At 33.0% G+C, this 18,468-nt stretch overlaps 1 protein-coding gene across 2 annotated transcripts; it reads right to left on the minus strand.

The window, feature by feature from the left end:
• Positions 1-2,163: 2,163 nt before the first annotated feature.
• LOC133175919 (sodium/potassium-transporting ATPase subunit beta-1-interacting protein 3-like) lies at positions 2,164-16,770 on the minus strand. 2 transcript variants are annotated; one of them, XM_061311056.1, is made up of 7 exons: positions 16,604-16,770; positions 15,131-15,268; positions 13,941-14,021; positions 13,433-13,645; positions 12,973-13,033; positions 8,151-8,189; positions 2,164-4,747 (listed from the first exon to the last, which is right to left on the minus strand). In XM_061311056.1, the coding sequence occupies exons 1-7, from the start codon at positions 16,682-16,684 to the stop codon at positions 4,401-4,403; spliced, it is 960 nt and encodes a 319-aa protein (XP_061167040.1). In that variant the 5' UTR covers positions 16,685-16,770; the 3' UTR covers positions 2,164-4,400. The 2 variants fall into 2 exon arrangements, with proteins under 2 accessions (XP_061167040.1, XP_061167041.1); XM_061311057.1 differs by lacking the exon at positions 8,151-8,189.
• Between the last annotated feature and the right edge of the window lie 1,698 nt (positions 16,771-18,468).

Below are 18,468 nucleotides of genomic sequence, written 5' to 3' on the forward strand. Positions count from 1 at the left end.
TCAAATTATCCGGCATAAAACTAGCTGCAGATCTGTAGCTCGCTGGTCTGAAAAAATTGGGATGGACGATTCCAGTTTTTTTTTCAGAACAGCGAGCTACAGATCTGCAGCTAGCATAAAACCTATCTGTTAGTATGTGACATTTATTCTTTCAAAAAGTTTTGCATTCCAAGCAACACAGTGGTCCAAGAAATAACAGCTTCCAATCTTAGCTTGTGTCATTTACTGATTTTTATTTGAAAATTAAAATAAGTGCACGACTATAGTGTACTTATTTCAATTTTCAAATAAAAGTCAGTAAACGACACTTGTTTGGGGGTCAGACGGGTTCGATCGCCGGTGGCCAGATAGCTCTGTTGGTAGAGCACCTGACTGGAGATTCAGGGGGCCCGCGTTCGAATCCCGCGGTTCCGCTGCATTTTTCTCCTCTCCCGTAACATTTGGTGCCGTTGACCACCCCTGGACTTGCAGGTGAAAGTCCTGCCAGGGGCTAATAAGAACTTGGATTGTGTCTTCGAGGGCGAAGACAATTTCAGGAGGGAGGAATGTAATGGTTTGGGCCGTGGATATCACCCTGGGTAACTCAGTCGGTAGAGCACCTGACTAGTGATGCAGGGGTCCCGGGTTCGATTCCCGGTCCAGACATACATTTTCTCCTTTCCCTTTACACTTGTATTGGAGGAACTTCAAAAAGACTTTCACAAGTGACAGACTTTGTTCTTTTTGGGAGATTAGGGGTATTTTTGACCACTAAATTTTGGAATACATCCAAGTGATGTAAATCATTTGTGAACTGATTTGTAAAAAAATTGAGTTAATAGGTTAAGATGAGGAGCTCCAATACCACCGAGAGCAAAATAAGATTTATTTATTTCCCTTTCCGGCAGGTGATTATCTATCTGAAAGATTGTAGTTATTATTGATGACAATATTTCAAATACTAGTAGTCACTGAAAATTTCATCAATTTTCCAAGAATTTCTGAACATTTTTACAGAATTCCCTTTCATTGTTTCCTTGTTATCGAGTTATACGTTAGAAAAGAACTTCCCCATCAATAAAGATGCTAAATGACCTTGAATCATAGTCGTGACACACCATCATGGAACTATCAACTTCATGTTAATAAGTTTAAGTGTGTCTCTTTTTCTCTGTTTCGAAGTAGTCATCCAGTTAAAATTTCCAAAGACGGACAGACAGAAGGACATAGGAAAAGACACACAAATGTGGTCCTTTTCCACTGATTGGAACCTCAGATATCACGTATCATAACTGATTACAGTTGGTTGAGCAGTTTACAGAAACTGGACATGTTCATCACTTCTAGAAAATCGCAAGACGCATATCGCTTATAATACGATATAGACAGCTCGTTGACCAAAACTTAAACGTGTCTCGTCAGAGTTAAAAGGTTATGGCGAACAAATTAATATCTCAAAGACAGTTTGTGATGGAATCAACTAAATATCATTGGATTCATTGATATTAAAGAAAACATGTCTTCAAAGGGTAAGTCGGGAGCCAAGAGTATATTTCTTCCACACTATTTCATGCTACAACCTAAGCACTGATGCATAATTATGACCTCCGACCCAATGAGATTTAAAGAAACAGGAATATTAATTTTTATCTGAAATATAACATTCCTCAACATCTGGTCTGAGACAGCTTGTAATCAGAGAGGACAAGCGGTTATCCTCCGAATCCAAAAGAGGACAGGAAAGGAAATTGTAAAATTCATTTTAGTTCAATAAGAGCAAATCCGGGGAAAGCGTGTGCATTTTATGAATATATACATCAATATATACATGTCTATAATATACCATCAGTGAATGAAGATAGATAGCACGGAAACAAATTGCAAAGAAAATGTATTCCTTCAGCTCATGATATCAAGTGCTGTAACTATTTTGTTGTTTAGACAGGTATATGCATACTGGAACAATTTTTCTTCTCAAATTAGAGGAATTATGCCTAGGGAAATTTTAAAACAGTACCATTATACACATAAAACATGTATTAGTGGATACCAAATTACCAGAGTGTAGCAAATTTTCAGCATTAATGCAAGAGCGATAACTCTTGATGTGACACATTAAACATGGAACTTGATGTCTATCAGTATTTTTCACCACTTTTCTTGAATCAAAACACTGAAAAAATATGTTGTACCAATTATGATAAAATCCGTGTTTATTTTAACAAACACATAATTGACCAATAATAAATCTACAGAAATGTGCATAATTAGCACTATCATAATACTTAAAGCATTATTAAACAAGGAACACAGTTTAAAACTAGCTGTATGCAGACCTAATTGGTCCAAAAAGAGGAAAAAGCTTGAATTTGAACTAAGTAAAATTATTAATGATTTAGCATCATTGTCAAACTGTTCATCAAACCATTCAAGAAAGAAACCAGAAAAGTTTTAATTAAACCAAAAAAAAAAAAAAAAAAAATGAAAATATGATAATGAAATTGGACCCATATTGACATGCTTTCATGATTAAAATCAGAAACTGGGTACATATTTACTCTTTCACATATTATATTTAAATAAAAGACAACTGTCTAATAAATAAAAATGGAGGTAGATGCACATGACACTTCTCCAAAATACAAGCTATGTATCTGCAATGTTTATCTGCTGATGCAGCTAGATAATATTTTATTCAACGGAAGTTTATATATTCACAGAGTAAATAATATTTCAATCTTTTTTTTTTTAAATCAGGAATGACATAATATCCTGACTTCTCTTGTAAAATTGCTAATAGACATCCTGCCAGTTTATAAACAAACCCTGTTTAACCAGAAAAAAAACTACATTGTAGTACATATGCATACACTGGTATTTTCTTGCAAATATTTACTGTATGCAGGTAAATTATTTTTGCCCCTTTTGCCCTTATTGCAAGGTGAATTTAAAACAGGGTGAATTCAAAAAGACAACATTATCTCTTTTTACCCAACTAAGTTTGAACAAATTTAAAATGGGGCATAATTGTTTGCAAGTGTTAGCGGGCTAAAGAAGCATAGGGCAAAACTAACCCTGCAATCAGTATACACAAGGCATATTTGCAGGCAAGTTTTACTTTCCTCTTAAAGCTAGATGACAAGTGGACAAATTAGAATCTAAGTAAATCTCTTAATAAACCTAATTATATACACAAGTTCATATTTTTGATCAGTGAACATAATGAATAGGCACACACAAACACAAACAAACACACATTCACAATCATTCCAAATACATTTTGTTCTTAATTTAAAAAAAAATCTACAAACCACACACACTACCAGTCACTTTTATCACAATCTCTACATGGCACTGCTGAAATAATTGTTAAAATCTTAAGAATTAAGTACGAGCTAAACACTTTCATTTTTACACTCCATCAGTTTGTAGTTTTTTCTTCATTTTCTTAAAATCTGCCTTGATTTTTTAAATTTTCTTTCAAGAATTTGAAGAAAAACATTCATTTTCTTAAAATTCAGCTTCTGGCATTTCTTAACATCAAACATTCAGATCTATTTTAAACATGTATGTGTACATGTACAAATATAAAGGGAGAAACATTTGCAAAACATCAACTTGAGAACTCTAAAAATAGACCATTTGAACAAAGAACAAAACAATATACTGGTACATAGCTGTATCAAATTTGTCTTTATATATTTTGAACTATAATGCTACACACTTAGTGACATCTTGAAGCAAGAGTTTATTCACAAATGGTAAATTGATTCCAAGTGTTCACTGATGATAATGAAGACTGCGTTTTTCAATTGCACCATTAAGAGTTGCCTCCCCATAACAGGATGCGGATGTCTGACGATAGCAAAAAAAAAGCTAAAATAATAAGTTACAGAAATATTTGACTCTATGTACATATCGTATATCTGACCAATAAAGATTGTTTCCATATTGAATTCCAACCCTCCACAGGTCAATGAACTGTAAAGTACAATCAAAATGTTTCCCCACAGTACAATTTTAAAATAGGTGGGAAAACTCTTACAGAACCCACAGGGACTATATTGCTAACAGTCGTTCGTATTATAGATTTCTATTACTCTTATGACTTTAAATATCCGATATAATTTAAATTTAAGTCCCAAATGCAATTCACAATATCCATTTCACATAAAACATGAACATGCAAGTATCATTATTGGGTACAAAATACAAGAGCTATTTCAGTCTGACAGCCAATTTTCATCCAATCTGTGTGCATTATCACCAAACTTCTTCACACATGCATTCATGTAATATAATTTTCCATATGGATTCACATTAATGTACCTAAAATGATAGTATAGAATTACAAATACTACAAAATACATGCATCAATGGACTGAACACAGAACCAGTGATTTCCAGCATCTACAGAGTATCTAGGGGTAATGTCGGAATGGCTGATCAATGTTGTTTGATGACGGCGTAATCTGCACCCAGGGTAGTTCTTCTCGTCTTTCACTTTTTGTTTTCGATTTATTACTAGCTTTGCTTCTGACACTGCGTAAACTTCGAACACTGCGTCGATCGGCACCGTAAATGTCATTAACAGTGGTGCTCTCTCTCATGCTGGTCTCGTAACTCGGTGGTCGGTCAAGCGTGGGGAATTCACTACCGTGGTTGTCGTACGATAGAGTCATATTGTCATTACTTTGATATCGACGTCTGGAGGGAGAGGAATTGGAATACATTTTAACAAACTCTAGTTCATCATTTGCTGAAGATGCTGAAAAATACAAAATAAATTTTTATTAAGCTTATTTTAAAAAAGTTATTAATTTTAAATATCTGTCAATTTAGTCTTATATTGCAATAATTATAAAACAATACTAACAATAATTATTAGTAAACTTTTCCTTTTCAAAGAATATTTAATAATTAGTTACACATAATTCAATTTAAATCATCTCAATGCAAAAATTCAATGAAGACCTAAAATAAATACAATCAGTCAGTTGTATGAAAAGGAAATTTTGGTTGTTAGTACAACAATCAGTTACAACACAATATTTACAATAATCTAAAAATAAAAAATAACTGATCTGAATAAATATTTGTATGTACATGTATATACACTGCATATTCAAAATCAAAAATAAGATTTAGCTACATGTTTACTAGATACATTTTGGCACGTAAATGTACATTCATCTTTTTTATTGGTTTTATTTCACCAAAGTTCCATCTCTGGGCATTGCAACAACATGCTCTCCGTTTGGGTAAAAAAGGTAATACAAGCCACTGTATCATATACATGTACAAATACCAGGTATGTAAACTTGTAATCTGCAGTATGTGATTATAATACATTTATATATGTTGGTATATTCCCCAGTGATGGTCAATGAAAAAAATATATTAGGGCATTTTGATCAATAGTTTGGACATATAGGTGTTCTTGAGTAACGAGGTGACCTAAGCTTAACCTCTTGACTATAGAAAACTCTGTATGCATTAGCTATTCTCAGTGAAATTTAGTAATTATCAGTAAATTTCTAAGCAAAAACCAAAGTAAAAATATTTTAATTATAATTTTCATACTGAAGAAATTTTTTCCCCTATGAATTCTAAACTAAGTGTCTAATCGACAAGGACAGTCAACAAAAAACAACACGAGTTGATGACTTCCGGATTAGATGCATTAACTCTAGAGACCACCTAACACTCAGACTTAGTATCCGTCCTTTCCTGTATCTATATCCTCTTTTTATTTGTGAGAAACAGATGTGTCCTTATTGACATAAATATGTCCTTTTGGAGAAAAGAATCCCTCCACAGATTTCATCATGTAGTTAATACTGTGCAGATGTTTAGCAATATATTAATTTACAAATCAGAAAATAAAAGTACATGTAGCAGTACTTTGTATTCATGTAGCAATGATAAACAAATATTTGATGAAAAATTTTCTTTATACATGTTAAATGATTCATATTGAGAAAATTCTTGTACATTACAAAACATAGATATATATGTACAGAAAACTTATCCCTCTTTCATGTTTTATTTTATCTTCGATCTAAAATCAATTTAAAATCATTAGAACACAATATGATATTTATTAAAAATTTAAAAAGATTTAAATTTTTGCACATTAGAATACAATATCTTAATATCAATAATTTCATTCTTTGGGTATTTAAACTGGGTAAATAAATAGTGTTTTTTTATTATTTTATACACATGGGAGTTGGTACAAGGGGAGGAGGGGGGTTGCCCCCGATAATTTTGCCAATATATAGAATAGTATACATGACATAGCTACTATATGCTTGTGGCCCCTCAATAATAATGTCTTATGACCTTTTTTTTATTTGCTGTCATGGAATATTTTGGTAGTTGATAGTGCCCCCCCCCCCTCCAACTGAAAAATCTATGCTTGTGCCCCCCCCCCCCCTTCCAACTGAAATTGCTTCATACGGGCCTGATACATGCAGATCAATTGTATGATATCTCTTAGAAAACACTGCAAGACAATGGGGGGTTCTATATATGGTGTTGAAGTTAATATAAGCATATGTAACTAAGTCATGAACAATGCAGTTATATCATCTTTATCATGTTCTGTGTACATACATAAATGACTACTATTATATTGCTATCATGTGAAGCACCCGCTTCTTACATAAATTAATTAGAATATAAATACACGTACTGTAATTATCTAGAAACTTACTACATCATTCCGTAGTGATTATAAGTGTTCACTTAAGATTTATGTGCATGCAAAAATGAAACATTTCACATTTAATCATGAGGATAATCTAGCTGATATTCATGTAAACAAGTGTGCCCAGGAAATAAAAAGCAAATAAGCCGACAACATGTATCTTACTGTGAGCGCGGATGTAACTAGGAATTTTGGCCAGACATGTAAAAGAAAAGAAATTTATTGAGGCATCTTTAATAGATGTCAATGTGATGTTTACGTTTTCGTCAAAATGAAATTTATAAAGCACTTGTGCCTATCTACAAACTCAAAATGAAATTTATAATGTACTTGTCCGTATCTAAAAACTGACAAAACCGAGTTCAATATTTGGGGGAAACCTTCTAAAGAAGGAGAAAGATCTTTTACTTAACATATACCAGTAAAATATGCAAATATGCATACACATCTGTTTCAGAGAATACTGAGTATAATTTGACCTAAATATTTACTGTGTATGGAGTATGTATGGGGGTGTGAGGGGGATCAGTTGCTGCACATATAATCTGATATAGTATGATGAACACAACAGCTTATAAAATACAGAGCTATTATCTAAGGCCTCACAGAGTTAGCTCAGCTTCAATCTCTGCACAAATCTATTTTTTTTAAATATATATATATATATATCTTTTTTTTGGGGGGGGGATAAAATTAAAGCAAATTTAGATACCATATATATACCACCTATTGAAAATAGCAGCCTTGTACTGATCACTCAATGTTCTCTAAATCAAAAATCAACAAAGGCAGACACAGAATATATTCTGTCGTGAATTTCAAAATCAAGATTTGCTTTTAAAATACATGCCATGTAACCCCCCCCCCCCCCCCTTAAAAACTTTCACTCAGCTTGTGTCCACCCTGTAATGATTTTAAAGTCTAAATCCCCAGCATATTACTTATTTTAAAGTCTGAAGTCTAACTACTGAGATGTAGGAGTTAGAGAAAGGTAAGCACTATTTAATAAAAGAGTCAATATTAAACCTTAATCAGATCATCAGAACAGCATTTGTCAGTCATTCAATAAACACATCAAGTAGACTCGAAGATTGATCAGTGAGTAATTAGAATGAACCAAAGCACAAATTAGGTAAACAGTGTGATGAATTGGCTAAATTAAAGTCTGAACTTCACAGATGAGCCTCAATTCTAAAAACACAATAGATTGGTGTACCACAGTATGTGTACTCCTATTTCAATGATCACTAGTGAATGCCAGTGTTAACAGACAGACAAACAGAGAGAGTGATGTTGATAAGGTGATGTCTGTTATGAATTCCCCCCCATGTTGTGTAATGGAAATGATTATGTATCTGATATATATTAGCATACATCCAGATAACAGATTCTGAGCCTTGTTAGCTGAATAAACAACACCCAATTTAGCTATTAACAGTTATCATGATAATTATCTTACAAGATTTTCCTGTGTTTTCCGTGACACATTTTTGAGTCGCTGAAAGAATATAGCATGCAATATATTATTTGTGTGCTACTATATATTTTTACGCTGCTGGAAAAAAATAGTCTTTTCCTTTCATAGTACAGATGGGGAAAAGTACAGTATACCTGTCCAATAAATACAGATAAAGGTGTTTACTTTTTATCTGATATATATATTTACTAGTACTGTCATTTATAAAGAGTATACATGTGCATAATGTGTTACGCAGTTCTCCTAAATATTCTGTTTACAAAGGGATAAAATAATAGGTTAATTAACATAAAACACTGGTTAAAAAGAACTTAAAATATGTTAAGTTTAGTCTTAACAAAAACATTGCTAACAAATTTTGTCTTACGTGCAGGCTTGTAAAGAATTTTTTCTCTACCTAAGTTTAAAACAGAAGCTGGGGTTTTATTTTCTATGGAAATTCCAGCACATATAAGAATTAATTATAATTTGAAATTCCCTGCTGTAACAATACATCTGCATTTTAAAGTTACACTTATCAAATGATGAATCTAATACACTTCCTTATTGATTGTTTCATCTAGCTAAACACTTCTTAACAGCATTCAAATTTCTTAATTGCAAGCATACAACAAGGAGAAAAAAAAAGTTTCGCAATTTCAATTTTCATGCACTACAAGTAAAAAGAAAAAGGACCAAAATAGCAATTTTTCTTTTTTTAAAAAAACAAATAACAACGAAACACCTTGACAAATATTTTGAGTTGTCAAACATCAGTATATTTAAATTCAAATTTTAATATACTTTCTTTACATGTGAAAAAAAACATTATTTAACAAACTTCATATTATCTTTACACTTTCATATTGATGAAACCTATATATCATTTTTGCACCAGTACAGTAATAGATCCCCTTTACTTAAGTTCTTATGAGTTGCAAAAGAAAAAAACATCAATAAATCAATGTTTGCTGAAGTCAATGATGTAAGACCAACTTGAAATTAAAAGAAAAATATCTCAAAGGATTCTTCTGTGGATCTCTCTTGCCTGAACATGAAGTTTTACTTTTAACATGAACTTATCTAAGCTGGAATAATTTACATATGAAAAGCTGAAGATTCAGTTTTGTCAGAACAACAATAACATAATATGTAAAATAAATTTTAAAATGAACAAGAGGCCCAAGGGCCTTAACGGTCACCTGAGTATAATACAACAATTTAGAAGTTAAATACACTGATAGATGAAGCATTGTTGCCCTAGCCCCCCCCCCCCCCCTCCTCAAGAACCCCAAAAACTGAGGCCATATATTTAAAAATTTTGGAAGAGGCATCCTTGTCTATCATAATCATGCACTTAGTTTGTTTAAATAATCTCCAGTAGCAGAGAAGTTTTTCAAAGAATCAATGCATTTTCACTATATAATCAATAGAGCCCCGCCCTAACACCAGAACCCCTGACCCTGGGGCCATGAAATTCACAATTCTGGAAGAGGCCCACCTCCTCATCATAACTACGTACTTAGTTACTTTATTAAATACCCAGGAGCAAAGAAGAAGATTTTCGAAGAATTAATGCATTTTCACTATATAATTTATAGAGCCCTGCCCTAACACCAGAACCCCTGACCCTGGGGCCATGACTTTCACAATTTTGGAAGAGGCACTCTTGCTCATCATAACTATGTACTTAGTTCCTTTATTTAATACCCAGGAGCAGAGAAGAAGATTTTCAAAGAATTAATGCATTTTCACTATATAATCAATACAGCCCCACCCTAACACCAGAACCCCTGACCCTGGGGCCATGAATTTCACAATTTTGGAAGAGGCACTCTTGCTCATCATAACTATGTACTTGGTAACTTTATTTAATACCCAGGAGCAGAGAAGAAGATTTTCAAAGAATTAATGCATTTTCACTATATGATCTATATAGCCCCACCCTGGGGCCAGAACCCCTGACCCTGGGGCAATAAATTTCACAATTTTGGAAGAGGCACTCTTGCTCATCATAACTATGTACTTAGTTCCTTTATTTAATACCCAGGAGCAGAGAAGAAGATTTTCAAAGAATTAATGCACTTTCACTATATGATCTATATAGCCCCACCCTGGGGCCAGAACCCCTGACCCTGGGGCCATGAATTTCACAATTTTGGAAGAGGCACTCTTGCTCATCATAACTATGTACTTAGTTCCTTTATTTAATACCCAGGAGCAGAGAAGAAGATTTTCAAAGAATTAATGCATTTTCACTATATAATCAATACAGCCCCACCCTAACACCAGAACCCCTGACCCTGGGGCCATGAATTTCATAATTTTGGAAGAGACAGTCTTGCTCATCATAACTATGTACTTAGTTCCTTTATTTAATACCCAGGAGCAGAGAAGATTTTCAAAGAATTAATGCACTTTCACTATATGATCTATATAGCCCCACCCTGGGGCCAGAACCCCGGACCCTGGGGCCATGAATTTCACAATTTTGGAAGAGGCACTCTTGCTCATCATAACTATGTACTTAATAGTTCCTTTATTTAATACCCAGGAGCAGAGAAGAAGATTTTCAAAGAATTAATGCATTTTCACTATATAATCAATACAGCCCCGCCCTAACACCAGAACCCCTGACCCTGGGGCCATGAATTTCACAATTTTGGAAGAGACAGTCTTGCTTATCATAACTATGTACTTAGTAATTTTATTTAATACCCAGGAGCAGAGAAGAAGATTTTCAAAGAATTTATGCACTTTCACTATATGATCTATATAGCCCCACCCTGGGGCCAGAACCCCTAACCCTGGGGCCATGAATTTCACAATTTTGGTAGAGGGCTCAATGCTTATTACAATGATGCCAACAGTTTGACTGCTTCATGTCTGGGAGTAAAGAAGAAGATTTTTAAAGATTGCATTATTTTTGGTGGTTTTAGCCCCACCCCTCAGGCCCCGGGGGGGGGGGGGGGGGGGGGCAGGGACCATGAAATTCACAATTTTTGTTCCCCTTCACCCATAGATGCTATATACCAAATTTGGTTGAAATTGGTTGAGCGGTTCTAGAGAAGAAGTTAAAAATGTTCAAAAGTTAACGCACGACGACGGACAAAAACAGATAGCAATAGGTCACCTGAGTGACTCAGGTGACCTAATAATGGGCTGATCTTTTTTTTCAACAAGAAAACATAACATTTTAAAAAACAATAACATTTTCAACAAGAAAATATAATATTGTGAACATTTTACCTACACAAAAATAGATTTAAGATGCTGATGATAGGAAGACATAGAATCAAAGCCACCAATGAACTCCACTGAAAGAGGATACTAAAGTGTAATGTCATAGCAACACAAGTACAACTGTACTGAATTAACAAAGTCCATCTACACCATGGTGCCCTTCATTTGCACTGCCAGTGTGAATAAAACCCCACTGATCAGCCTGCCAATTACTGTCCACTTTCAACTCTTGTCATGCTGGTAACTTTGTAACATGCAACTATGAGTCTCCCGAAGACTTTTTTTTAAAATTTGTGTGAACAGAAAATAAGTAGAAAATAAGAGGAAAGGAGGAAAAAAAATTAGATTCTTGTATTCATGTAGCCTTTTGAAAACTATTTGAAAGAAAATGTTTATTGAATTCCAGTACATGCTTCAGCTACATGTATAATAAAACAAATACAAACAACTGAAAAGATTAGCCAATCCAAAAGGTATCCAGTTTACCAAAACTTAATGAAAATAATTTCAGACTTAAAAAACATAAATAAAAGTAATGTCAGACATGGGAAAACACAGAGAGAAAAAATTCAGAATAATACAAGTTTCTTTTTTCATAAATTGGAATGAAAAAATCAAACTTAATAAAAAGAAAACAAAAATTAAAAAGTGTGTAATGTACCAATTTTGCTTTTTTCATTAATTTAGTAATAAATCCCGGTGGTCTTGGATCCACTGAAAAACAACAACATAATTTTGTGCATACAGTACCATGTACTTATAACAGTAACAGGAAATGTATTTTTAAATCTCTACCTAAAACAAAACATGCAGTTTCCTCTTCATCCATTTAACTTAATACCAAAGAATGTCCAATTAGAAAAAAAAAACTAACTGTACTATTTCTATGCATTGCCTTTTACAATTCTTTCACAGGACGCCTTAAATGGGTTTTCCACATAAAAGTTCATATTTATTATTTATGTATATAGTTGAGTGCTTTATACCACTTTATTACAAATTAAATGTGTGGGAATTGTTTTGTTCTTTTTTTTAAAATAGCTTTCAATGACTTTTTTTTTTGGAAAAAACTCTTTTCTAGCTGAGTAAGAAGAAAAGAGAAGATGACAGACAATGGGAAAGCATCTGAATTTCACCCAATCTCTTTATTAAAGCTCTGCAAGACAAGCTTAAGCACTACCCTATTGGCCTACCCTCCAAATTTCTGATAAGACAACAACTAAAGGTCCACAAGAGAAAGGGAGAAAAAGAAATCACTTACAACATAAAGACAATAAGAAGGGACAGAGCACCAAGCAGCTGCCAGGTAGCAATGCAAAAGATCTACAACAAATACCCTGACACACCTCTCTGGTAACACCCTAAACTTCAGCATCATACTGCTCAATCAACAATTGGGAGGTCTGTGACATACGGGGCGTGGCTTGTGTGTCATGTGACCAATCCAAACCATCAGAATAGGAGACATAGGTGGGCAAACACCAGCTATCTCTAACATACAGTGTAGGATAAGACTGGGCAGAGTAGCTACGGCGTAGGGTGCCCAGTCGTGGATATGTGCTAGAATATGCCAGGTACTTACAACTTTCTTCTTCTTCATTGAATGCGGATATGCTGACACATGAAGAAGTGAACCCAATCAACTGTAAAAAAAGAAGGTCAATATGTAAAATCACAGTTTAACAATTCCTCATGTAGGCATACTCTCTTAATTTACATAATATTTACATAATATTTATAGATTTAAAGAATTTTTTTGGCTTTTTGATAAGATTATAATTTTAAAACAAAAATCAATCTTTCAATGTGTCTATATTTATCATGTTAATGAATGTAAATGAATTCTGTCAAATTCATCATAAACCTCAAATATATATTCCTTTCACTTATATATTGTATACATATGGAATTGAAACAAATTCAACAATAGAATAAAATGTCAAACTGATATTCATCAGATTTAAGTCAAATAACCCCTTAGAAAATCAAAAAAACATGTGAGTAAAATTTCCAATATGACATCAAATGTAAATCTGACTTACGGCTAACAGACACTGGACACCTGCATGGATAACTTCCACATAGTAATAATCCAGAAGACATCCTTCCACTGCCTCCTCGGGAGGAATAAGACGACTAGTCTTCACCGGATTATCACTCATCCATGTGTCATTAGTGATTTTACATCCGATTCCATGTTCTAACCACCAACTCTTGTTCTTAGTACCAATGGTTAATATAAACAAATCTCTGTTCTGTGAACAAATTCAAAAAAATAAACTTGAATAAATCTACTGATTTTTTTTCTCTTTCATACAATTTTTTTTTTCCTTTACATAAATGAATGAAACAATAAACATTTTACCTACACATATTTTATTGTAAATGTCATAGTCCACTTCATTAGCACAAATATATTTTGCCCCTTGATTAAAGAACATGTTCCTAACATTTTCCTCCCTGTAATTACATTACTTATACAAGTAAGTGTGTCAACAAAGAGTATATTTTGTAGATGCTGAAGTTTGTGTTTATAAGTTTTATACTTACTCTATTTAGAACACCAACTTCTAAGTACAGACAAATGACAAATATATTCCATCCTAACCACATTAATGACCATGTTGAATACTGGAAGAGAAGAGGAATAATATAAGAAGAGTAAAACTTTAATAGTCTAGGTATCAGTCCACAATGTACGATAGTAATGTACATGTATCTTCCCAAAACATTCACACGTTTTTATTAGGAACTATTACAAATATATTTTCCATATAACTTCAAAAAATAAGTCTTACATTAAAAATTCACTTCGATTCATTAATCACAATAATTGATATGAAAGTCTAACACAGTCTTTAGCAATTTTTTTCTACCCACTGGGAAAGGGTCCGGTACCGGTTCAATTGGGAAAAATAGCATTGAAGTAGAACAAAGGAGAATTTTCTGTCTTTTAAACAAATGAAACATATTTTGCATTTATTTCAACCTCATTACCTATTACTCAATGTTTTAAAGAATAAACAAGTATTTAATGTTTTCATATCAATGTCCCTTGTTTTCACATTTTCAAGCTTTCAATTTGTCAAAATGTATGTCACTACGCTGTCTACACAACAGGTCCCACCATATTACGACTAGTCTCTACTTTAAGCGGAAGTAAAACTATTAGTCAACTTGTACATTGTTTTGTATAAAAAGAAATACAATGTGACAGTCATCGTAGTCTGTTGCTTGGCAGTGGAATTGGGAAATTTTAGTCTCAAAAATAGGAAAAATTAACGTTTTTTGGCACTGGGAATGGTACCATTTATCGGTACCAATTATATAAGGGAAAAAACGCTGGTCTTATTTTCTGCCTCCAGAGTGACCCGCAGTTAACTTTTAACCATATAACCATAAAAACATTCAATAAAACTTAAAATTTTACTTCTGATCACAAGTCAACAGGAACAAGCTTTTTGATAATGAATATGATTCGAAATACAGCAATATGCTTATAAAAAGAACAGAGAATACCTTCCAAAGCTCTTAATGGTATAGAGTCAAACATAGATGGAATCAATTTACCACAAATCTATTCTGTACCAATTTTTTACATGTCAGAGAAAAATATCCTGACATTCTTTTCCTATTTTTTCCTGCTTGGAGACCCCTTGAACTAGAAACAAGAATAAATTCTTTTTTTTGTTTTTTTATTTTTTTTTTGCTTTACTACTGATCCTTTTCAGTCTACTTACCACTACTACAAACTGAGCTTTCATCTGATATGTTCCAAAAATTCCTAAAATGCAACAGATGATCTGAACTGTGTTGGCAATAATGGGCGCCCACATATACCCCAGAAAATCAAACACTTGTCGTTCCAGTGTACTGAGCTGAAAAAAAGATATGAATATGACAGCATTTCTAAACAGAAACAAAGCTAAGGGAAACCAGGGAAAGAGCTATGGGAATACTTTTAATAAAAAATCAGTGTGAAATTCTTAATGCTAGGAAAAGTTTGATGTAGTTTACACTTAGCAGCAAAATATTTTCAATTCAAAATATTCCAAATGTATTGTATTTTCACTCAGGACTTGTAGCCCAAGGCATCATCCTAGATTGAATGTTCTATTATTTCTCCAAAATCAATTTAACACTCAAAATCAATTTAACAATCAAGACACATATTATACCCACTCGAGAAAATTGTTCATGCAACTAATATTAATGTTAACTTTTGTAAGTACAATTTCTAACGTTATAATTTTTTTTTTGTTATGCATTATTTGACCACTCTTTTAACAAATGCAAGATCTTAGAGTTTTCAACTCATAGGGATAGGAATCACACTATTCTCTATTGAGAAGTTGATGGCTCGTTTAATACTCCCCCTCAATTTCTCTACGAAAGGCCTAATAAAAGCAGTTAAGAAATTGACTAAATGAAGAACCAAAACCGGGTCCCACTTCGATCGGTGTTTTAGGATTGATGCATTATCATAGACATATTTTGGATGCACAGATGTTGTTTTGCAATGGAAATGCGATCGAAAATACCGATTCTGCTGACTTAAAAAACATTCATCACGGTAGAACACTTACTTAAGATATCTGTATCACCGGATTCGTATATTCATTCAAAACTGCATTTGAACCCGGTTGACCTCTAAAAAGTCTAAAACTATTTCTCCGGATAACTATTTAACACTGAAACATTTAATCCAATTTATCCCGATAAAAAGTTTTCGACTTTCTTAGAGGTCAACCGGGTACAAACACAGTTTTGAATGAATAAACGAATCTGGTGACACAGATATCGCAAGTAAGTGTTCTACCGTGATGAATTTTTTTTAAGTCAGCAGAATCAGTATTTTTTTAATCGCATTACCATTGCAAAACAACATCTGTGCATCCAAAATATGTCAATGATAATGCATCAATCCTAAAACACCGATCGAAGTGGGACCCGGTTGGGGTTCTTCATTTAGTCAATTTCTGAACTGAAATTTATTAGGCCTTTCGTAGAGAAGTTGAGGGGGAGTATTAAAACGAGCCATCAACTTCTCAATAGAGAATAGAATCACACCATCTTCTGTGATGAGAAGATTCACTTTTCAAAGAATAAATTACATAGGTTCATTTTTAACCTGTAACGCTGTGGTTATGAACAACTTTACGTGAAACAAAACATGTCAGGAATGTCATACATGACAGGTTAGTCTTACTTACCAACTGAAGACAAATCACAACCATTAGCGTCGTATATAACGCTTTATTAATAAGTTTTCCTTTACAAGCCATTTTGAACATTATGACTGTTCCTTGAGATCAGATCTGTCCTTACAAACACATTTTTTGTTTTTCTTCAAACCATTTTCTGTTATGAATAATCCCCGGTTGTATCAAGGCGGATATACATTCGCGAGAAAAAATAGTTCTAATTATTAAGCAAATTTTTTTTCTATCCCTGCATATGAATGATCAAAATGGTACAAGTATTTGAAATACATTTGTTTCCGTTTAATGCAGCAAACTTGATATTCGAAAATCGTCTTCAATTTTATTTGGTGCGCATTAACGTGAATATTCTTAGGCGTAACTATTTTGATGTCAGCAAGTGCGTAAACAAACATTTGGGGGTAGAATGACCTCCCTAAAATATCAATTAATTTTCACAAAAATGCAATTATGCTCTTCTTATAACTTTTTTTTTTGGTCATTTCAAACATAGCTGTTTTTCAGCGTAGACATGTCGATGATACGTGATTTGATCAAATTAATTAGGTCCAAAGTCCAAAAGAACTACTTTTCAATATTGAATTGGCGGATCCAGTGGGATGTTGATACTTGATAGGTACTTTCAACATTTATCTTTATTCTAAAATATTTTATTTTATGATAAAAAAAAATGTATATATTAGTAGGAAGTTTTACATTTTTTTTTACATAATTAAACATTTGATTAACTAATTTATTAAACAATGCATAAAAACGCCTAAATTCAGTTTTCATTACATAATTCACAAAGATGATCATTTGAAAAAATAACTAGAACATTATGAAATCGTCATGATAAATTAAATTAATGGCAACATTGATGGTTTCAAATGAATGCTTGATAACCGTGTTTATGAAACACTGATGCCCTATATGGCAGCTAATGGCAAAGGTTAGATTTTCCAAAAATGGGTTCAAGCAGGGACCTATATACTAGTATATAGGTCCCTGGTTCAAGGTCAATTAAGAGATTAAAAATGTTGATGCCCAAAAAAAGGTCCTATCACAAAAAATACACCTTCGAAATATAAAAGTCCTTGCATCAACCATTCAGAAATTATGATCAAGGTTAAATTTTCAAAAGTAGGTCAAACTCCAAGGCTAAAAAGCTTGGTACTTAAGAAAAGGTCTTGTCACAAGGAATAATCTGTGATATATAACAGCTAGAGCAAGAGCCGTTCAATAGTTATAGCCTATGTTAAAGTTTTTCATAAGTAGGGTAAACTCAAAAGTCAAACGTCAAGGTCAAGAGGTCAAATACGTTTGTACTCAAAAGAGAGGTCTTGTCACAATGAATACACCTGTGAAATATGAAAGCCATAGCTCTAACCAATCAAAAGTTATGACCAGGTTAATTTTTTTGCGGACAAACGGAAGGACAGAACAAAAACTGAATCTGATCACGGGGGAATAAAAAATGGAAATTTTGAATTCTAGACTATATATACTGGAATTAAAAAAAATGCATTCGTAGAAGACCTTCCAAATCAATATATTTTTAACAAAGAATTATATAATTTTAACATGGAAGGCATCAAAGGTTTCATAGCTATAGAATTTCGTAATGCAATTCACTGTACTTTTGTGACAATGAGATATTACAAATTTTCATTTAATTAGCACTAATCTGGAAACTGTTTTTTTTTTCATATTCTTAATTCTGCGATTTGAATTAATGAAATATATTGACTAAGAGTATAATTTATTTGTCCAACAAGATCTAGTACTCACTTTTCTATGCATATACATGTATTTCAAAATAATATATTACAATATAATAAAATATTTCATAGTGATTTTTTCTGCAGGTTAATTTA

The sequence above is a fragment of the Saccostrea echinata genome, unplaced genomic scaffold (genome assembly GCF_033153115.1).
Source record: "Saccostrea echinata isolate AGI-Se365-2 ecotype Australia unplaced genomic scaffold, CSIRO_AGI_Sech_v1 ptg000064l, whole genome shotgun sequence".
Classification (NCBI taxonomy): Eukaryota; Metazoa; Mollusca; class Bivalvia; order Ostreida; family Ostreidae; genus Saccostrea; species Saccostrea echinata.

Coding starts and splice junctions, on each gene's coding strand:
- LOC133175919 (XM_061311056.1), bottom strand. CDS start 16,684: ATGTTCAAAATGGCTTGTAAAGGAAAACTTATTAATAAAGCGTTATAT. Junction 15,269..16,603: donor TTGTGATTTGTCTTCAGTTG/GTAAGTAAGACT, acceptor TCTTTTTTTCAG/CTCAGTACACTGGAACGACA. Junction 13,646..13,940: donor AAGTTGGTGTTCTAAATAGA/GTAAGTATAAAA, acceptor ATTTGTTCACAG/AACAGAGATTTGTTTATATT.